The sequence below is a fragment of the Hyperolius riggenbachi genome, chromosome 6 (assembly GCF_040937935.1).
Source record: "Hyperolius riggenbachi isolate aHypRig1 chromosome 6, aHypRig1.pri, whole genome shotgun sequence".
NCBI lineage: Eukaryota > Metazoa > Chordata > Amphibia > Anura > Hyperoliidae > Hyperolius > Hyperolius riggenbachi.
This window is the reverse complement of record NC_090651.1, coordinates 382869236-382890391: the sequence shown is the minus strand read 5'-3', so window position 1 is coordinate 382890391 and position 21156 is coordinate 382869236. Positions and strand designations below refer to the sequence as shown.

The 21156-nt window shown below is 43.2% G+C and overlaps 1 protein-coding gene across 2 annotated transcripts in view; it reads left to right on the top strand.

Moving 5' to 3' along the window:
* Positions 1–5369, top strand: part of LOC137521977 (phospholipase A2 inhibitor and Ly6/PLAUR domain-containing protein-like) — a 46426-nt gene extending 41057 nt beyond the window's left edge. For both annotated transcript variants that reach the window (XM_068241959.1, XM_068241958.1), the window contains one exon: positions 4889–5369. In XM_068241959.1, coding sequence (XP_068098060.1) covers positions 4889–5085 — 197 coding nt within the window. In that variant the 3' untranslated portion in view covers positions 5086–5369. The remainder of the gene's footprint in view (positions 1–4888) is intronic.
* The last annotated feature ends 15787 nt before the right edge of the window (positions 5370–21156 follow it).

Genomic DNA, 21156 nt, shown 5'->3' with positions numbered 1-21156 from the left:
GTATTTCCCCATGGCCAAACCAATTAAATGATTAACTAATTTGCATACTGTGCACATAAGTGGAGCAACAGACTGCACCATATGGCCTGATTCCAAACAAGTGCAAGTTGTTCAAACACCAACTGCATCATATCAGCCCAGCAGTCGTGTGAATTGAACCTCCATTTGGATCGTTTGCCATGTGTACACATGCCAGATTATTGTCCAACTGACCAAGTGTGGATGATAGTTGGGCGGAATAGTTGCACGTGTGTATGAGCCCTGGAAAGCAGAAGATCAGGACAGCCAGAAAATAAACATTGTTTAAAAGGACATAAATATGTCAGCCTCTTTATCCCTCTCGCGTCACGTGTGCTTTACAGATGGTGCCCCAGATACAATAAAGAAGAATGCCTATATATATATATATATATATATATATATATATATATATATATATATATATATATATATATATATATATATATATATATATATATATGTATATATATGTATACAGTGGTGTGAAAAACTATTTGCCCCCTCCCTGATTTCTTATTCTTTTGCATGTTTGTCACACTTAAATGTTTCTGCTCATCAAAAACCGTTAACTATTAGTCAAAGATAACATAATTGAACACAAAATGCAGTTTTAAATGATGGTTTTTATTATTTAGTGAGAAAAATAACTCAAAACCTACATGGCCCTGTGTGAAAAAGAAATTGCCCCCTGAACCTAATAACTGGCTGGGCCACCCTTAGCAGCAATAACTGCAATCAAGCGTTTGCGATAACTTGCAACGAGTCTTTTACAGCGCTCTGGAGGAATTTTGACCCACTCATCTTTGCAGAATTGTTGTAATTCAGCTTTATTTGAGGGTTTTCTACCATGAACCGCCTTTTTAAGGTCATGCCACAACATCTCAATAGGATTCAGGTCAGGACTTTGACTAGGCCACTCCAAAGTCTTCATTTTGTTTTTCTTCAGCCATTCAGAGGTGGATTTGCTGGTGTGTTTTGGGTCATTGTCCTGCTGCAGCACCCAAGATCGCTTCAGCTTGAGTTGACGAACAGATGGCCGGACATTCTCCTTCAGGATTTTTTGGTAGACAGTAGAATTCATGGTTCCATCTATCACAGCAAGCCTTCCAGGTCCTGAAGCAGCAAAACAACCCCAGACCATCACACTACCACCACCATATTTTACGGTTGGTATGATGTTCTTTTGCTGAAATGCTGTGTTACTTCTACGCCAGATGTAACGGGAACACGCACCTTCCAGAAACTTTTGTCTCATCGGTCCACAAGGTATTTTCCCAAAAGTCTTGCCAATCATTGAGATGTTTTTTTTAGCAAAATTGAGACGAGCCTTAATGCTCTTTTTGCTTAAAAGTGGTTTGCGCCTTGGATATCTGCCATGCAGGCCGTTTTTGCCCAGTCTCTTTCTTATGGTGGAGTCATGAACAATGACCTTAATTGAGGCAAGTGAGGCCTGCAGTTCTTTAGATGTTGTCCTGGGGTCTTTTGTGGCCTCTCGGATGAGTTTTCTCTGTGCTCTTGGGGTAATTTTGGTCGGCCAGCCACTCCTGGGAAGGTTCATCACTGTTCCATGTTTTTGCCATTTGTGGATAATGGCTCTCACTGTGGTTCGCTGGAGTCCCAAAGCTTTAGAAATGGCTTTATAACCTTTACCAGACTGATATATCTCAATTACAGTACTTTGTTCTCATTTGTTCCTGAATTTCTTTGGATCTTGGCATGATGTCTAGCTTTTGAGGTGCTTTTGGTCTACTTCTCTGTGTCAGATAGCTCCTATTTAAGCGATTTCTTGATTGAAACAGGTGTGGCAGTAATCAGGCCTGGGGGTGACTACAGAAATTGAACTCAGGTGTGATAAACCACAGTTAAGTTATTTTTTAACAAGGGGGGCAATCACTTTTTCACACAGGGCCATGTAGATTTGGAGTTTTTTTTTCTCACTAAATAATAAAAACCATAATTTAAAACTGCATTTTGCGTTCAATTATGTTATCTTTGACTAATAGTTAACGTTTTTTGATGAGCAGAAACATTTAAGTGTGACAAACATGCAAAAGAATAAGAAATCAGGAAGGGGGCAAATAGTTTTTCACACCACTGTATATATATATATATATATATATATATATATATATATATATATATATATATATATATATATATATATATATATATATATATATACCGTATATATATATATATATATATATATATATATTTTTTTATATATATATATATATATATATATATATATATATATATATATATATATATATATATATATATAGTATTACCTGGTTGACCGGAAAAATACAACCGTAAAGAGGAACTCCAGTGAAAATAATGTAATAAAAATGTGCTTAATTTTTACAATAATTATGTATAAATGATTTAGTTGGTGTTTTCCCATTGTAAAATCTTTCCTCTCCCTGATACATTCTGGCATTTATCACATGGTGACATTTTTACTGCTGGCAGGTGATGTCAGTGGAAGGAGATACTGCTTGCTTTTTTGGCAGTTGGAAACAGCTGTTATTTCCCACAATGCAACAAGGCTCCCACAGTGTGATGTCAGCACCATGGTCCTGACATCACACTGTGGGAGGGGTTTCACCACAATATCAGCCACACAGAGTCCCCTGATGATCTATTGGAGAAAAGATAAAGATTTCTCATGGGAAAGGGGGTATCAGCTACTGATTGGAATGAAGTTCAATTCTAGGTTACGGTTTCTCTTTAACCACTTAAGGACCACGGGCTTAAACCCCCCTAAAGACCAGGTCATTTTTTTTTAATGGGCCACTGCAGCTTTAAGGCCTCGCTGCAGCGCCGCTTAACTCGGCACACAAGTGATCCCCCCCCCCCTTTTTTTTTCCAGCAACAGAGCTTTCTGTTGGTGGTGTCTGATCGCTCCCCAATGTTTGTTTATTTTTTAGTAAATATTTTTTTCTTTTTATTTTGTTATCAATTTCCTCTTTTTTCATTATTTTTTTTCCCAGTCCCTCCCTCCTCCTGCCCGCCAATCAGCACGATCGGCTATCATAGGCTTCAGCCTATGACAGCGGATCGCTTCCCTGTCGCCCAGTACAGCGCTGCCTTAGATTGCAGCACTTGTACAGTCTTATTAGACGGCGTTTTCACCGTCTAACCATCTCTGAGCTGCAATCGCCGCTGGAAGACTGATGGCGGAGCGGAGCTCCATCATTTCATCGGGGATGTGCGCGCAATCTCCTGCAATCCCCGCCCTGGGCTGGTCCTGGGGCTAATGCTGCGTTCCCACCAATTGGCGTGGAGCGGTCGCCAAATGGTTAAAGTAAAGGTACAGCAAAGTCCCCAGTACCCTGCAAAGACGAAGATTGCCTGATGCTGGATATGAGTGCTTGTCAGTTGCTTGAGCTACTGGCAAAAAATAGCACTAACCCCCCCCCCTTCCCCAAGTAGGAAAAAACAATGTATCAATCCTTCGGGAGCCGTCTTGTAATCTTCTTGTAGCTCCCAGCGTATTTCCGGTGTCCGCCGTGTATGGGTCCCCGCCGCATGTCATGTGACTCTATGTGGGTCACATGACATACCAGATCCTGTACATGGATGCAGGCAGGTCACTGGAAGCTGCAGAAGTGTAGAAGAAGTCTCCCGGAGGATTGGTAAATTGCTTCTGCTGAACCTAAAGCTCTCCAAATGACAAAAAAACAGTCCCCGATGTCTACCTCAGGCGTGAGGGTTGACTTCCGGATAATGGGGACTTTGCTGTAAATACAATTGTTTATCTCATCGGTTTATTTTCACCTTGGGTTTACTATAAAAGGCATTTTATTTATAAGATGGGAAAATATCAACTAAAAATATCAACTAGGAGAAAACTTAGGTGAAAAAGTAAACTGAATAAGGGCCTGGATGTGTTGATAGAGAATTGGCGCACATCTCCTCTCAGAGCCCTTTCACACTGGCGTGGCGCTACCGCAGCTTAATGGAACCCTATGGGGAAGGTCATACTTCTCACATTGCGGTATGCTGTGCCGGAAGTGCCTAATCTAATGCTGGTGCAGAGCTATGTTACCATGCGGGATCTAGGGTGATCTGCATCAACCCGGAAGTCATGTTATTCTATGGCAGGGATGTCAAACCGGTCCTACGAGGGCCGAGGTCCTCACACATTTTTGATACAGCTCAAATGAATTGATGGGTCTGAATCAGGAAAGGTGCGGTCCATCAGGTAGAACACATTCCTTTCTTTCTCAGTCCATCCTAAACACTGGCATGGATCTGGCCCTCCAGGCCTGGAGTTCGACACACGTGTTCTATGGCAACACAGGGTTTTTTAAATAGTTGGTGTTGGGACGTTGCGGCACGCATGCACGGAAGAGTCTCTCAAGGGCGCATCACTTCCTGATTGGCTGGTGGCCAGACAGGGAACACGTGTACTAACACGGTGTTCCCTGAAGGCCTGCCTTTGGCCATACGGTGCGTCCGGTGCGGCACACCGCTGATGCTGGTTTAGGCTCCCTGCACACTGCAAATCCGTTTTCCGATTCCGATTCCGATTCCGTTTCCGATTTTCCTTGAATACATTCAACAGAAAAACGGATCAAAAAACGCAGCATGCAGTTAAGATTAAAAATCTGAATCGGAATCGGATGTAAAAACAGATTAAAAAGCGGAATCGGAATCTGAAATGCATGCAGTGTGCAAGAGGCCTTATGGTGTGAAACAGGCCTTAAATGTAGTGGGACTGCCTTAGACCTCCAGAGTAGTACAGCAGTTTCTAGCATAACCTGACCATATATGTGATCTTTATTGACTTATGTAGCCCTACATATACCGAATGAGCCATTCCTAGACCTACCGGTTTCGCTTTTCTTTATTCTTGCAGTTCGAGACACCTTACATGGATGTACCACCGATGAGATCTGTGAAGCAGGATCCAGTGTGGTCCATTTACCAGGACGTTACTACAAGTCTGTGATAAACAACATTTCCTGCACCAATGCAGCCCCATGGAGGAACACCGCTCCCCCGCTCTTCATGGTTACTGTTACAACTCTCTCTGTCTTCAAAGTGGAATTCTAGAATACGACATTGCAAACAAACGTGCAAACCACAAAGTGACATCTGAATATGATGAGACCAATTCTGAAACATCTGGCATCAAGCGTTATAAAGCAATACGTAGTGTCACCATTGGCCCAAGCTTCTAGGGACAGATCCAGGCTTAGAAGTTACGAGAATATATCCAATCCCAGATATTATTCAGTATTGCTTTCTGTGTAGTCAGTGTAAAATTCAATAGCCTGCTATTATTAGAAATATTTACATTAAATCATAAATATTTGGTGCACAAATTGCTACATATAGCCAAATGTAATAATGTCATTCTTTAGGCTAGTTACACACCAGGACGTTGCGTTTAGGGGACGTTATAGGGCACATAACGTGCCCCTAATGCAACGCCTGGTGCTCTCTGGTGTGGACGTCGGAGTGAGCCGCGTTGTGCAGCTCACTCTGGCGTCCGTGATGCCGTGATGCGCACTCTTGGACGCATGCGGCATCACGTGGTCCCGCCAGCCAATCGCCACACAGAGCGGCCGCTCCAGGAAGTAAACACTGCACATCACTGAGTGCAGTGAATATTAATTAGCCATGTGCCCGGCCGCTCTCCCCTCCTCCCCAACATGACTGAGCATGTGCAAGCAGTCTAACGCGGCTTAGCTCAGTATAACGTACAGCATGCAGCACTTTGCTGCCTTACAATGTAACGCAACGTGGGCAGTGTGAACAGCCCACTTGTGTTAAATTGCTGTGCGTTGGGGGAGCGTTACAGGCTGCACTAACGTGCGCCTGTAACGTCCCTGTGTGCAAGAAGCCTTATTATCAAAGCACCTGCAGCACCGGAACATTTGATAAAAGTCATAAATATCACCATTCTGAAAACTAGAGACCCAGGCCTACCTAAATATTGTTATTTTGTAAGATTTGGACGTAGGCCGTTTTGGTGAAATTTGACCATAACTTTGAAAATTGTATTTTTTTTACAGTTTTTTTTGTCACTAAAAAGAATGCACATGATATAAGCTTTAGTCCTAAAGCACCCTAAATTTTATTTTCTTCTTTGTCAAGGTTAAAAGGATACACCATATACATAATCAGGTAGCTTTCTGAGCACACAGCAGACTGTTAACCACAATAGTACCAATAGCTTTTTTAAGACCATTTTTTGTCACCAAGTAGTATCATTCTTTCTTAGCAAAGCCCCTGGAGGGTCTGAACCTTCAAGAAAAGCCATAAATATCACCATTCTGAAAACTAGTGATCCAGGCCTACTCAGATACTGGTATTTAGTATCATTTGCACGTATGTGGTTTTGCAGAAATGTGACCACAACTTTGAAAATGGTGTTTTTATACTTTTTTTTCACTTAACATTTTTTTGTGTGTGGCAGGGGCCTCAGCTTTAAAATACCCCAAATTCTCTTCACTTGCTTTTCATGGTTACGATGATACCCCTTATACATCATCTGAGCAGGGCCAGTTCTAGACTTTTTGCTGTCTGAGGCAAACTTGTGAGGATGTGCCCCCTGATTTGGAATGATCACACAGCACTCGACAATTTACTTTGCTTCATTTGATGTTCTCACGTGACATGCTGCAGCTGAACACAATAGCACACTGGCTGGCTGTGAGTCTGTGACAAACAAACTGCTCACCCTCAGCCACTTCTTTCCCCCTCGGTCAGGCAGCAGTGCCACCTCCTCCCTTCTGCTGTGCAAGTCAAATGAAACACTGCTGTTCTCCTGCCTTCCCCCTCCTCACTCACTGTCAGACTCCTCACACAGCACAACAAGCTGCTTTTACCCAATGCTGCTCTCCTGCCTCCCCCCTCCTCACTCACTGTCAGACTCCTCACACACCACAACAAGCTGATTTTTCCCAATAATGCTCTCCTGCCTCCCCCCTCCTCACTCACTGTCAGACTCCTCACACAGCACAACAAGCTGCTTTTCCCCAATGCTGCTCTCCTGCCTCCCCCCTCCTCACTCACTGTCAGACTCCTCACACAGCACAACAAGCTGCTTTTACCCAATGCTGCTCTCCTGCCTCCCCCCTCCTCACTCACTGTCAGACTCCTCACACACCACAACAAGCTGATTTTTCCCAATAATGCTCTCCTGCCTCCCCCTCCTCACTCACTGTCAGACTCCTCACACAGCACAACAAGCTGCTTTTCCCCAATGCTGCTCTCCTGCCTCCCCCCTCCTCACTCACTGTCAGACTCCTCACACAGCACAACAAGCTGCTTTTCCCCAATGATGCTCTCCTGCCTCCTCCCTCACTGCCAGCCTCCTCACACAGCACAACAAGCTGCTTTTCCCCAATGATGCTCTCCTGCCTCCCCCTCCTCACTCACTGCCAGACTCCTCACACAGCACAACAAGCTGCTTTTCCCCAATGCTGCTCTCCTGCCTCCCCCCTCCCCACTCACTGTCAGCCTCCTCACACAGCACAACAAGCTGCTTTTCCCCAATGATGCTCTACTGCCTCCCCCCTCCTCACTCACTGTCAGACTCCTCACACAGCACAACAAGCTTCTTTTCCCCAATGCTGCTCTCCTGCCTACCCCCTCCTCACTCACTGTCAGACTCCTCACACAACATAACAAGCTGCTTTTCCCCAATGATAACCTCTTCACCCCACTCTCCTTTTGCTTATCTTCCTACTCAGACCGCATGCTGTTTCACCTTGCTTCATGAGAGAACCGGCCCTGCATATGAGAGCTATTTTTGGGCACACAGTAGACTGTTAACTCAGAGCAGCACAAATTGGCTTTTTAAAGGCCAGCGCACACACACAACATACTCACTGCTGAATATGTCAGAAGTAGTGGTGATCGTAATTTGATACGCTATCAAAGATATTATCGGTACTATGTGTAAAAGGCTGTTTCTGCAGAGGGAGTGGTTAGGATTAGGCACCACCAGGGGGAGTGGTTAGGGTTAGGCACCACCAGGGGTGGTGGTTAGTTTTAGGGTTAGGCACCACCAGGGGGGTGGTTAGGGTTAGGCACCACCGGGGGGTTAGGGTTAGGCACCACTGGGGGGGGGGGTTAGGGTTAGGCACCATCGGGGAGGGGGGGGTTAGAGTTAGGCACACCACCAGGGGAGTGGTTAGTTTTAGACATCACTGGGGGAGAGTTCTGTGTGAGGGTAGCATTGGGTTAAGCTGTATTGTTGAATTACGTAACGATATTTAACGTTAATATCTTTTGGTCATTATTTCACGTATGTTTTTTAAAACTCTATTTAAGCTTGACAACGATGTTTATCGGTATCAGATTTCATTAATAGCACAGAGCGGGGGACCCAGCGGAAGTAAACGGTGGGCGCGGATGGCGCCCTCCGTAGATACAAAATAGACACTGGTACTGAACTTTTTTTAAACCTCATAAATCCTTTAACCCCTAGTCTGCCGTGGAATGGGACTAGGGACTTTTTGATGGCAATCTGATGCTCTGGCACATAAACCTCAGCAAACTTTTGGTTGAGGTGGCTTTAGTAGAGATCATAAATTAAAAAGCCATTCATATTCATAGGCTTTGTCCTCACGAGGGCGACTTTCTGCACTGTTATTGAAATGCAAGACAATTAGCAGCATTTTGTACGGTATACATTGGCATATTGTGGATTGGATCCTTTTGACCAATATGTGGCAGTTGGAGTTTTTTAGTAAGGCCATGCTGAAAGTTAGGGCCCAAAAAACCTTTAATTTCACAGAGGTTTGTGGCATTCCACCTTGATGCAAAAGTGGAAAAGGAAGCAGGATTTGCTGCTCTAAATTGTTCTGCTTGAATATCAGTCTGTTCAGTGATGCGTTGCAGAAATCTATATAAAATTGGATGTATGTATGTATGTGCCGCGATCACTCGAAAATGCCTTAACCAACTTGAACGAAACTTGGTATACAGATCCCTTACTACCTGGGATGATATGTTCTGGGGGTCTCGCGTCCCCTCTGCACACCTGGGCGGAGCTACAAACAGCCAACCAGATTTCACCCATTCGTGTCAATGGAAAAAATATAAAAGGCTGCCATTCTAACAGTAATCAAGCCAGAGTGAGTCCCCACACTTGGCACAGTTGGTCACTTGGTAATCAAGGTTATAAATCCAGGAAAAGTGGGCGGAGCATAAAATAACCAATCAAATTTCAGCCATTCATTTTTAATGGGAAAATGTAAACTGCTGCCATTCTTGCACTGTTTATGGTAGAGGCTTCAAACTTGCTACAGTCGGTCATTGGGTGACTAGGGTTTAAAATCACTAAAGGGGCGGAGCCAAAAACAGCTAATCAGATTTTCTTGGATAAACTGCTTCCATTCACACATTTTTGATACCAGGAACCTGAAAGCTTTCAAACTTGGTCATTGAGTGACTGTGTGTCAAGGTTACAAAAACTGGGCGGAGCCAAAACCAAATTTTACTGGGAAAATATGAACTGCAGCCATTCTTACACCGTTATTGGCAGGGTTTCTGAAACTTTGCCCAGTTGGTCACTAGGTGATTGAGATTAATACTTCAACAGCCAATCAAGATTCCCCTACTGATTTTCAAGTGGAATATTTAAATTGCTGCCATTATTGCAATGCTAATGGCATAAGTCTCAAACCTGGTACAGTTGGTCACCGGGTGACTGGGGGTAAAATTCAGAAAGGGGGTGGAGCCACAAACAGCCAATCAGACTTGTTTAATTTCAATGGGAATATACAAATGATTGATACCAAGGGCCTCAAAGCTCATAAATTTGGTAATTGAGTGACTGTATGTCAAGGTTAGAAAAAGTGGGCGGAGCCAACAACTAAATTGTTTACATGAGAAAATATAAACTGCAACCATTACATTACATACACTGTTAATGGCAGAGTTCTCAAACTTGACACAGTTGGCCACAGTTGGTGACCAGGATTAATATCCAGAAATGTGGGTGGAGCCTACAACAACCAATCAAAATTCACCTATTGATTTACAAGGGGAATATTTACATTGTTACCATTCTTACACTGTAGTAGCAGTAGGGTATTGTACCGTGTTAGCCATCAGTCAAAGCAAGAAGTTTTAAATCAGGATGATACCATTTATTGGCTAACTAAAATGAATAAGAATAAGCGAGCTTTCGGCTTTGCAGACAACCTTATACCATCACAGATTTGGCTGGTCTATTAAAGGACTTCTATCCATTCCACAGAACTTTTCTATTATTGGACTTCATATCTTCTGTTGGACTTATTACTGCAAAAGGACATACGGTAACTTGACACATTGCTCAGACTGTAATTAGAGATTATTTGCACATGTAGGCTACTTGCACACCAAGACGTTGCGTTAGGTGCTACGTTAACCTATTTTGGTTCCTGGACGTAGTTTCTACGTCCAGGAACCATGCGCGCTACCGCGCGCTCCCGCGACCGATCGTGCCCGTGCACGCGCACTCCCGGCCGCGGATTCGGTAGCCAAGGAATCAATGTATCAGGCTATGGAGCCTGATCACTGATTCCTCTCCCCCGCTGAAAAAGCGACAGCTTCTCTCGGAAGCTGGGCTTTTTCTGGCCGTCTCCTTCCCGATGCGTCACTCTAAGCGCGTGCTACGCTTAGAGTGACGTCATGTAAACAAACTCATGGCCACTATCTTATGGCCAAAAAGTAATACTACACCTGAAAAAAAAAAAGAAAGAATTGACACACATTTACATTATAAATCTATGGTTTACCTCCCACCCTCCCAAAAGTACCCAAATAAAATGTTTAGTATAAAAAAAAAAAACCATTACAATTAAAAAAAAAAAACAAACATGTAAATATTTACCTAAGGGTCTATACTTTTTAAATATCAATGTAAAGATGAAATATTTCTATATTTTTTCTATTTTAAACTTGTTAATAGTCATAGATGCAAAATGGAAAAAATGCACCTTTATTTCCAAATAAAATATTGTCGCCATACATTGTGATAGGGACATAATTTTAACGGTGTAATAACTGGGACATATGGGCATATACAATACGTGAGTTTTAATTATGGAGGCATGTATTATTTTAAAACTATAATGGCTGAAAACTGAGAAATAATGAATTTTTCCATTTTTTTCTTATTCTTACTGTTAAAATGCGTTTACAGTAAAGTGGCTCTTAGCAAAATGTACCCCCCAAAGAAAGCCTAATTGGTGGCGTAAAAAACAAGATATAGATCAGTGCATTGTGATAAGTAGTGATAAAGTTATAGGCTAATGAATGGGAGGTGAACATTTCTCTCGTGAAAACCACGGAACCTGAATGGGTTAAGGTCGCATAACGTGCACCTAGCGCAACGCCTGGTGCTCTCTGGTGTGGACGTCGGAGTGAGCCGCGTTGTGCAGCTCACTCTGGCGTCCGTGATGCCATGATGCGTACTCTTGGACGCATGCGGCATCACGTGGTCCCGCCCGGCCAATCGCCGCACAGAGCGGCCGCACCAGGAAGTAAACACTGCACGTCGAACGTGCAGTGAATATTAATTAGCCATGTGCCTGGCCGCTCTCCGCTCCTCCCCAACATGACTGAGCATGTGCAAACAGTCTAACGCGGCTTAAGCCGCTGTAACGCCGTAGCATGCTGCACTTTTGGCAGAACGTGCAGCGTTGCATGTAACGCAACGTGGGCTTTGTGAACAGCCCACTTGTGTTACATTGCTGTGCGTTGGGGGAGCGTTACAGGCTGCACTAACGTGCGCCTGTAACGTCTTAGTGTGTAAGCAGCCTTAATCCTTATTATTTCTGTTTTAATTTGTTTCTGTTGCTATATTTTGTTCTGCATTATTTCTTTAAATAAACGATTAAAAATCGTTCGTCTAAGTGCTGTTCTGAAAATCTCCACCAAAAGGATTCGCATTTCCTTAGAGACGTTACCATAACCGTTTTGATATTAATATCGTTAGTTTTGCTACCTCTAGAAAGGTTGTCAAATTAACCCTTTTATTACAGGATTTAACTAGAGTTAGACTTAACACATCTGCATGCTTTATTGCGGATTGGTGGCAGCGACCTGGCCTCTATATGAGATCCCAGATTGTATTGATTGTATATACAATCGAAATTGGACTGTGTGTGGACTCACCAACCAATCCAAAAGGTTATTTTGTCTGCAGTGCTGACTGCCTTCAGGATTCCCTCAGGGTCTGAGGCTGAATGGTAAACTGCGGCAAAGGGAACAGGAATTAGAGGGTGACTGCGCATACGTCACACGATTAAGCCCAACGAAGTCTGCAAAGCCAAAAGCTTGCTTATTCTTATTCTTTTTTAGTTAGCCAATAAATGGTATCATCCTGATTTAAAACTTCTTGCATTCTTACACCGTTAATGGAAAATTCTGAAAAGGGGGTGGGCCACAAACAGCCAATCAGATTTGTTGAATTTCAATGGGAAAATACAAATCATTGACACCAAGGACCCCAAAGCTCACAAACTTAGTCATTGAGGTTTTGTGTGTTAGGAATAGAAAAAGTGGGCAGAGCTTTTTCTCTGTCATCTCTTCAGCATCTAGAACCACTTGTGGGATGGTAGCTTCTGCCTCATGTGTCTTCTCAGGAGATTGTTGGGCTTGTGCAAACTATGAGCTTTCAGCTTCTACTTTTATAGGGGTTGGAGGCAATATGGCTGCCTAATCTGGACTTTCCCTGAATCCCAGGCTCTGATTGGCTAAAGCTTCCGTGCGTCAAACGCTATCTATGTTTTTAATACCTAAATCACAATATTATTGTTTATAAATTCTTAATTACCTTATCTTGTGGGAATTTACGTAGGTTTGCAATGTTTACACATTCTAATCAGGTCATTTCTGATGCAGTTAATTAAAAATGGACATCACCAGCCATCTTGTCTGCTGGCTGACTTTTTTGACCCAGACATGGACTTCCAAAAACACTAAACAATGTCATTCATGACGCATTACTGATAGTGTTCTCTGCTAATTAGTTTTTGGAATGTGTCTGTACTTTCCCAGGTCAACTTGACCCTATAACACTGTACAAAGACCTGTAAGAGCCTTCAGCAATTTAGGGCTTATTGAAGCATAAAGGGCTTCTAATATACTTATTTAAATATAAAGCTTATTATATTCTTCTTCTTAAAACAATTAATCATATAAGATATAATTGCATATTAAATCTTAATAATATAAAATCATGTTGTATATATTTGTCTTTCTTATAAAATAAATATTATGTGTCTAACCGGCATATGTTGCTATCTCATCATAAATAACAATCTATTATTAACTATGAAACCGCCAGGTGGCATCATTGACTCATCTTTAACTAATTGGGAAAAAACCTTGTTTTTGTTTTATATCTTCATATTTTGACTTTCTCTGTCTGGGAAATTTTTATCTTTTCTTGCTGGCCTTGGCCTTCAAGCAAAGGAACATGTAAACAATTGTCTAGCTTACAAGTTAAAATAACCTTATAAAAGTTTTGCTGTCTCTAACTGTCACTGACAGAATCTATTACTTTGAATTGCATTTAATGCTGGATTCTATCATATAGGGTTTATCAATAATTATTTCTTTCTTTAGAAGGACTGTATTGATTATTAATGTTTATATATACATACACATATGACAGTTTTTCCTGCATAAATAAAAGCGCTAGAATTCTGACACAACAGCAGTCAAATACAAACCCGAGCAACGCCGGGCTATCAGCTAGTGTCTCTATAATGAACAGCTCAAATAAATAAATAGGCCTCGTATCTTCTGTATCCACAATGTACATCACTTCTGGCTGTAAAGGCAGGGACATTAGTGGCCTCCATATTTGACGGTGACCACTGGGAGTGAAGTAACTTCTATGGTTCCGCTTGTTTCTGTGGCATGTGCGAGGACGTGGGAGTAAAGAGCAGAACATCTGTGAAAAGATTGGCCTTGTACTTGTTGCCAACTAAGAAAACCTCTTGAGTGTCTGGGGAATTTTGGATCCTATCTGCCAAGGGCTCTATGACCAAGGCAAATATTGCTTAGGAAAGGGGGAAATCCTGACATGTACCCCATTGAATCCCTATGAGACTCATAAAGGGGAGGAGATTTTAAAGAGAAACCGTAATCAAGGACTGAACTTCATCCCAATCAGTAGCTGATACCCCCTTTCCCATGAGAAATCTATTCCTTTTCTCAAACGGATCATCAGGGGCTCTGTATGGCTGATATTGTGGTGAAACCCCTCCCACAGTGTGATGTCAGGACCATGGATCTGACTTCACACTGTGGGAGCCTTGTTGCATTGTCGGAAATAACAGCTGTTTACAGCTGTTTCCAACTGCCAAAAAAGCAAGCAGCATCTCCTTCCACTGATATCACCTGCCACCGTGTGATACATGTCAGAATGTAAATCAGGGAGAGAAAAGATTTTACAATGGGCAAACACTGACTGAATCATTTATACATAATGTATGGCCTATCAAGCGACGCCAGGGCCATCTGTGTTTCTTGTTAACTATATGCAGCAACTTGCCTACTGTAACGATCTGCTAGTGTAGGGATACCCTAGCAGACAGACAACCAGCTGACACTCCCAGGAGGGGATACGCCACGTAATAAGACAGTGAACAGTAGGAGGCAGCTACTGACACTGCGTAACATATAAGGAAGAGTCAGACAGATCGAATCGGCAACAGATCAGACGGCAGAGGTACAAAATCAGCAGGCAAGATCAAAGTGAGTAAACAGGCAGAGGTTGGCAACAAATCAGATGGGCAAAGGTACAAAATCAACAGGCAGGATCAAGGTAAGTAAACAGGTAGAGGTCGGCAACAGATCAGATTGGCAGAGGTACAAAAATTGGCAGACAGAAGAGAGGTCGAGAACAGGCAAAGGTCAATATAATTCAAACACAATAATAATAATAATAACATAGCCTGGGCTAGTGTGCAATCTCCGGGGTCCTGCCGGATCAAAACACACACGGAACTGACTATGGTCTGAAGCCTCACAGATGTGTTAGCTAGAGCAGACAATGAGAGAGTGAGCAGAAGGAGCTTAAGAAGCCCGGGATGGAAGGATAACCACGCTAACCAGCCCAGCAATCACAATCCGGAGGTGGAGCCATGCGTGTCAGCTTATTGACGATCAGCTGACACGCTTCCTTAGAGCATAAAGAGTGCGACGCTGACAGCATGTGCGTCCACCCTCATTCACCGCCTGCGCGTCTCACGCACGGACACCAGCTGGAGTGCCGCTGGCGCAGCCAGCTGACCCGGAGGTCGCAGACACGCTACCAGCAGCAGCGACGGAGGTAAGATCCGTCATCCTGACACCTACTATTGTCAGGAGCCTTACGATGTGGTGTGAAGCCAACCCAATTCCTACGTGTAAGAGGAATCAACACTGTTGAAATGCTTAGAAAGTCTTCAGGTCCAAATGATCCCTTTCAGGCTAAGGTATCAAGGATGCTCCTCACGAGTAACTCGTGATCACAAGCCGTTTTTTGTGATCATGAGATCGTAATCGGCATTCGTGATCAGATCTCGATCATGAATGCCGATCATGAATGCTGAGTAGTGATGTCGCAAACCTCCGATATTCGGTTCGCGAAAGGTTCGGTTCGCAAAAAAGTTCGCGAACCGCAATAGACTTCAATGGGGAGGCGAACTTTGAAAAATAGTAAAAATTCTACCCGCTGGAAAAATGATAGAAAACATGTTTCAAGGGATCTAATACCTGGAGGCAGACATGATTAAGTGAAATACACATCAAAAGTCCCAGGCAAAAATCTAGATTTTACATAAACCCCTATTTTAAGGTCAATTTTCAATTACAGGCCTACTCTGCTCTCCTTCTTCCTCCCCTTCCACCTGTTCCCTCCTCCCTCCTACCGGAGGGAGGAGGGTCTCATCTGCCAGAGAATTATAGTATTTCAAAAGCCAGCTTACATACCATGGCTGAGAATTGAACCCAGGTCTCACTGTGTGGTGGGCAAGTACCTTAACCGCTGTACCACCAACACTACTAACTGAAGCTAGCCTAGCATTTACCATTTATGCTCAATCCAAGAGAAACATTAGGTTGCTTAAAGGGAACCTTAACTGAGAGTGATATGGATGTTTCCAGCAGTTAAGGTACTTGCCCACCACACAGTGAGACCTGGGTTCCTTCCCAGCCATGGTATGTAAGCTGGCTTTTGAAATACTATAATTCCCTGGCAGATGAGACCCTCCTCCCTCCAATAGGAGGGGATAGGTAGAAGGGTAGGAGGGAGTGAGTAATATACAAGAGCCTAATTAAACTCTCCCTAGCAGAGTGTGTGTAGCAGCTGTCCCTTAACTAATTAGTGTAGGCAGACGAGTGAGTAAAACGGCACAAGGACCTTGCCTTTTATAAGGGGGGGTGGGGCTCCAGGCGTGAGTGCAGTCTGATTGGCAACAATATGCCTGCTGACTGTGATGTAGAGGGTCAAAGTTCTGCTCCATAGAGCATTATGGGGCGAATCGAACTTCCGCAAAAGTTTGCCTTTGTATGGCGAACGCGAACCACTGAAGTTCGCCTGGAACCGTTTGCCGGCGAACAGTTCGCTACATCTCTAATGCTGAGCCTGTATTTGTAATTAAAAACCCACCAACTTTAGCAGTTAATAGCAAAGCCCCCTTACATGCTAGAAACATCAAATTTGCAACAGTGGGACCTTATACGGTAGTTTTTTGAGAAAATCGATTTTAAAGTTTCAAAAGAAAAAAGTATACATTTAAATGTGGTAAATGACAGTTAATGTAGCAAACCTAATGGTAGTGTAAATTTACATATATCAAAAGAAAGAGCAATGACTTTCATGATGGCGTTTCCAGGTTTACCCTGCCGGAGCTGCAGCGCTTTGGACAGAGCTCGCTATGCAGCCGCAATATGGCTGTATAAAGATCCCTGGCATCTTTCCCTATTTTTTTAAATCTTTTTTTTATGTTCAAAGGGTGGGACATTAAAAAAACGACGTAGGCCTCCCCCCTCCTGAGCCTTTTTAACCCCCTTGTCCCCCATGCAGGCTGAAATAGTGAGAATGCAGAGTCCCGTCCTAGTGGTGCTTAGCACCGTAAGCTACACCAGCTTGCATGGTCCATGGTATGGGTGGATAAGCCTTACCCTAACCCCGATGCCCTTGTCCAATCCATGGACAAGAGGCTCTTCCCCACCTCCGGTGCCCCAGGAGGAGGTGGGGGTAGCCGACTCCACGGGGGGGTTCATGGTGGCACCTGGGAGTCCCCTTTAAAAAGGGAAATCCCAGATGCCCAGCCCCCTCCCAGGAGAAATGAGTATAGGGGTACAAAGTACCCCTTATCCATTTCCATAAAGGGTTAAATGAAATAAAACACAACCACAAGAAAAGTCCTTTATTGTTCCCACGCCAAATCCTTAGAAAAGGTCCCACGCCAATATCCTCTATCTTGCGACCTTCTGTTACATCTTGATTGAAGATCTCCGCTGGCCCCGCCACACACCGCCATTCCCCGATAACAGCTCTACTGTACTAAGTGTAACAGAGCTCAAAGCATCTTTGAATTAGTCTCCAAGGCTCCCCATTGGTCTATTAACAGACCGATTAAAAGAAAAAGCAAAAAATAAAAAATCACTTTTTTTAAAAATAAAAAAAACCCCAAGAATTGCAGCAGCAATCAGAGACCACCAAAAGATTGCTCTATTAGTGCTCTATTATCACTAAAATTTCTAAAAATCGAAACTAGCTTTTTTCAATGCGAAAATGACTTTGGTGAATACACGCAAGCAACACTGTTCATCGGGCGTACGTTAAAAAAGGGCGCCGGGAAAAAAGGGCGCAGGGTTTTAAAAGATAATCATGAATAACGTTTAAAAAAAAATTGTGTTATATTTCGTTTAAAAATAACGTTTTATAAAGTTATAAATCATTAAATAATGTGTATAAAATCGGCAATTTTAAAATCGTTAATCTTCCCTGTTCAAAAATTGAAATTTATAATAACGTTTTATAAAACATTAATAAGAATTTTACTAAAGCTATACCTAACCCTACTCTCACACAGAACCCTCCCTGTACCTATCCCTAACCCCTATACCCCCCTGTTGGTGCCTAACCCTAAGACCCCCCTGTTGTTGCCTAAACCTAAGACCCCCCTGCTGGTGCCTAAACCTAAGACCCCCCCTGTGATAAGCATTAATAACGTTTTAAAAAAATATGGTGCGGTTTTTCGTTTAAAAATGTAAAAAAAAAAAAATTGTACGGTTTTTCGTTTAAAAGTAATGTTTTAAAAAAATATTGTACTGTTTTTCGTTTAAAAATAATGTTTAAAAAATTATAAATCATTAAATAATGTGTAATCATGAGAAACAGTTATAAAACATTAAAAGTCTCCGGGCGCCGCTTTTAAAACGTTATTTTTCTACGGCGCCCTTTTTTCCTGTTGGGCGCCGATTAAACGATATTTATTATGGGAGTGAATGGCGGCGCCCTTTTTGTCCACCTGCCTCATGCGCCCAAATTTCCTGCTTCCGTTCATCGGTGTGTTGTGTACCAGGCCGTCTCTGCATGCCTGGGCAGCCAGAACAATTATCTGATGTCTGTGAAAGCGACATCTTCCAGGAACATACAGTATGTAAATCTGTAAAATGATAGGTGTGCTTTCTGTAGGCCCTGCTGATGCCCTCCTCTCCCCGGGGACCTGTCACACGTTCAGCTGAGTTACGCTGGTTTAGCCACTCTTTGTCGGTGTCCCCCAGGAACCTGTCATACATTCAGCTGAGTTACGCTGGTTCAGCCACTCTTTGTCGGTGTCCTCAGTAATATGATGCTGGAAGTCTGCATCCTTCTCTGTGACGAAGCAGCATCATGAAGGCATTACTCCCTGCCCTGGGCCTCCTCTCTGCTTTCTTATCATCAGGTGAGTGACAGGCTGCACTGCCTTCTATCATTATGGGAAAACCTTATTTTAAGAGGGGAACTATGAAAGGACAGTTGAAGTGAGAGGGATGTGGAGGCTACCATATTTATTTACTTGTAAATAATACCAGTTGCCTGGCAGTCCTGCTGATCTTTCATGCATCAGTGGTATCTTAATCTCACCTCAAGCAAGAAGGCTACAGTAGAGTCGTGGTAATCCAGAACTCAGACATCTGGTTGTACCCCTATACCGATTTCACCTGGTGAGGAGGCGGGCACGTGAACCCCCCTTGGGCCTACACCCTCCTCCAAATTTATGAAATTTTGACATGGAATTTTAAACAAATTCTGAATTTTGCAGATTCCAGGCTTGCACTGTAAAATCATGAACTTATTGGGATGTAATATGTTTCCACATTAACTCTATTAATCCCCTCCCGACTGCCTAATGCTGATGGGCAGTGGGAGGGTGGTGCTGCCAGGAACGCCTAACGCCGATTGGAGTCAGGTCCCAGAGGCGTAGATTAGCGGGGAACGTGTGTGCACGTTCCCTGCAGTGACATCAGCGGCCATCAGTGAACAGCCTGCCAGCCGCGATCAGAGCTGGCAGGCTGTTAGAAAAAGAAACAGCAGGTATTTTGATTTGTACAGCGCTGCGATCTAGCGCAGCGCTGTACAGGGGACAGCAACGTCACTCAGCTGTCCCCAGGAGTGGCGCGCAATCTTATGCCTATGAGAAGCGATCTCAGTGATTGGCTCTTAATTAATTATTTAATTATTATTAATTAAGTATGTTACAATTTCGCTTTACCAGTTTAATGCAGAACTCTGAATATTTACTGAATTTTGTATTGAAGTCAAAGGCAGAAGTTGGAATTCTACTTCTTTTTCATTTTGTACTTTTGCATTACTTTTGGAATTCTGTGAATTCTGGATTTTAAACTTCAGCCTAACTGGACGTGTATAGACGTCCAGTGTAATTGTGGAGAGTGCACCACCAGTTTCTTACTAAATGAGGCACATGTGGTTTCATTTTATCTGGGACGAGTTGTAGAATACATTTTGGTGGGTTTTAAAGCTTGGACCCACATCACATAAGAAATGGGTAGGGACAAACTCAATCCAACAGAAAATACATTTTCAAAATTATAAGCAAACTTGGGAAAGTATTATAAAAAACAAAAATGAGTGGTTTCCCCACCCAAGCCTCTTTAATCTTTTGTCCCCCATGAAGGCTGGGCTAGCCAAAATGCAAAGTGTAGGGCTTCGCACCCTGAGCTACACCAGCCCGCATGTTCCATGGTATGGTATGGCAAAGCCCCCCTCTCCCCAATGCATGGGCAAGGGGCTCTTCCCCACCTCTGGTTCCCCAAGAGGAGGTGGGGGCGAAAATGCCCTGGGGGTGTGGGTTTCATGATGGCATCTGGGAGTCTCCTTTAAGAAGGGTTTGCACAAAGGGTTAAATGGATTAAAAACACAACCACGAAAACAGTCCTTTAATATTCCTAATTAACCAGAAATACTTACTTGTACCTTTTTAAAAATGTTTCCACATCAATATCCTCAGAAATGTCCCACGCCAATATCCTCTAATGTTGCAATCTTGATTGAAGATCTCTGCGCACCCGCCGCCACACACCGCCGCTCCCTGTGCAGCTCTAGCTATATTTAGTATAGCTATAGCTCCATCCGTCCCTCCTGCATGGCTTTTCACTCTCCTATTCACCCACTGCACCTATCGCGCCCATCCACTCTGGCACCCTGGAGCACCCCTAGCACCCTGATAACAGCAGGGTGCTCCAGGGTGCTAGTGTGGGTGGGGGACGGTAGGTGCAATAGGCGGGGAGAAGAGTTGGAATCACGGAGGACAGAGCTCTAGCTATTCTAAAGGTAACTAAAGCCAAAGCTTCTTTAAATTTGGCTCCAAGGCTCTCCATTGGTCTATTAACAATGGGGAGCTTCAGAATGGGAAGCTTTGGAGCCAAATTCAAAGATGCTTTGGCTCTAGCTACCCTTAGTATAGCTAGAGCTGCACGGGGAGTGGTGGTGTGTGGCGGCGGGTGCGCGGAGATCTTCAATCAAGCTCGCAACATTAGAGGATATTGGCGTGAGACATTTACGAGGATATTGGCATGGAAACATTTTTTTTTTGTAAAGATAGAGGTAAGTATTTATGGTTAATTAAGAATAATAAAGGACTTTTCTCATCGTCGTGTTTTTATTTCATT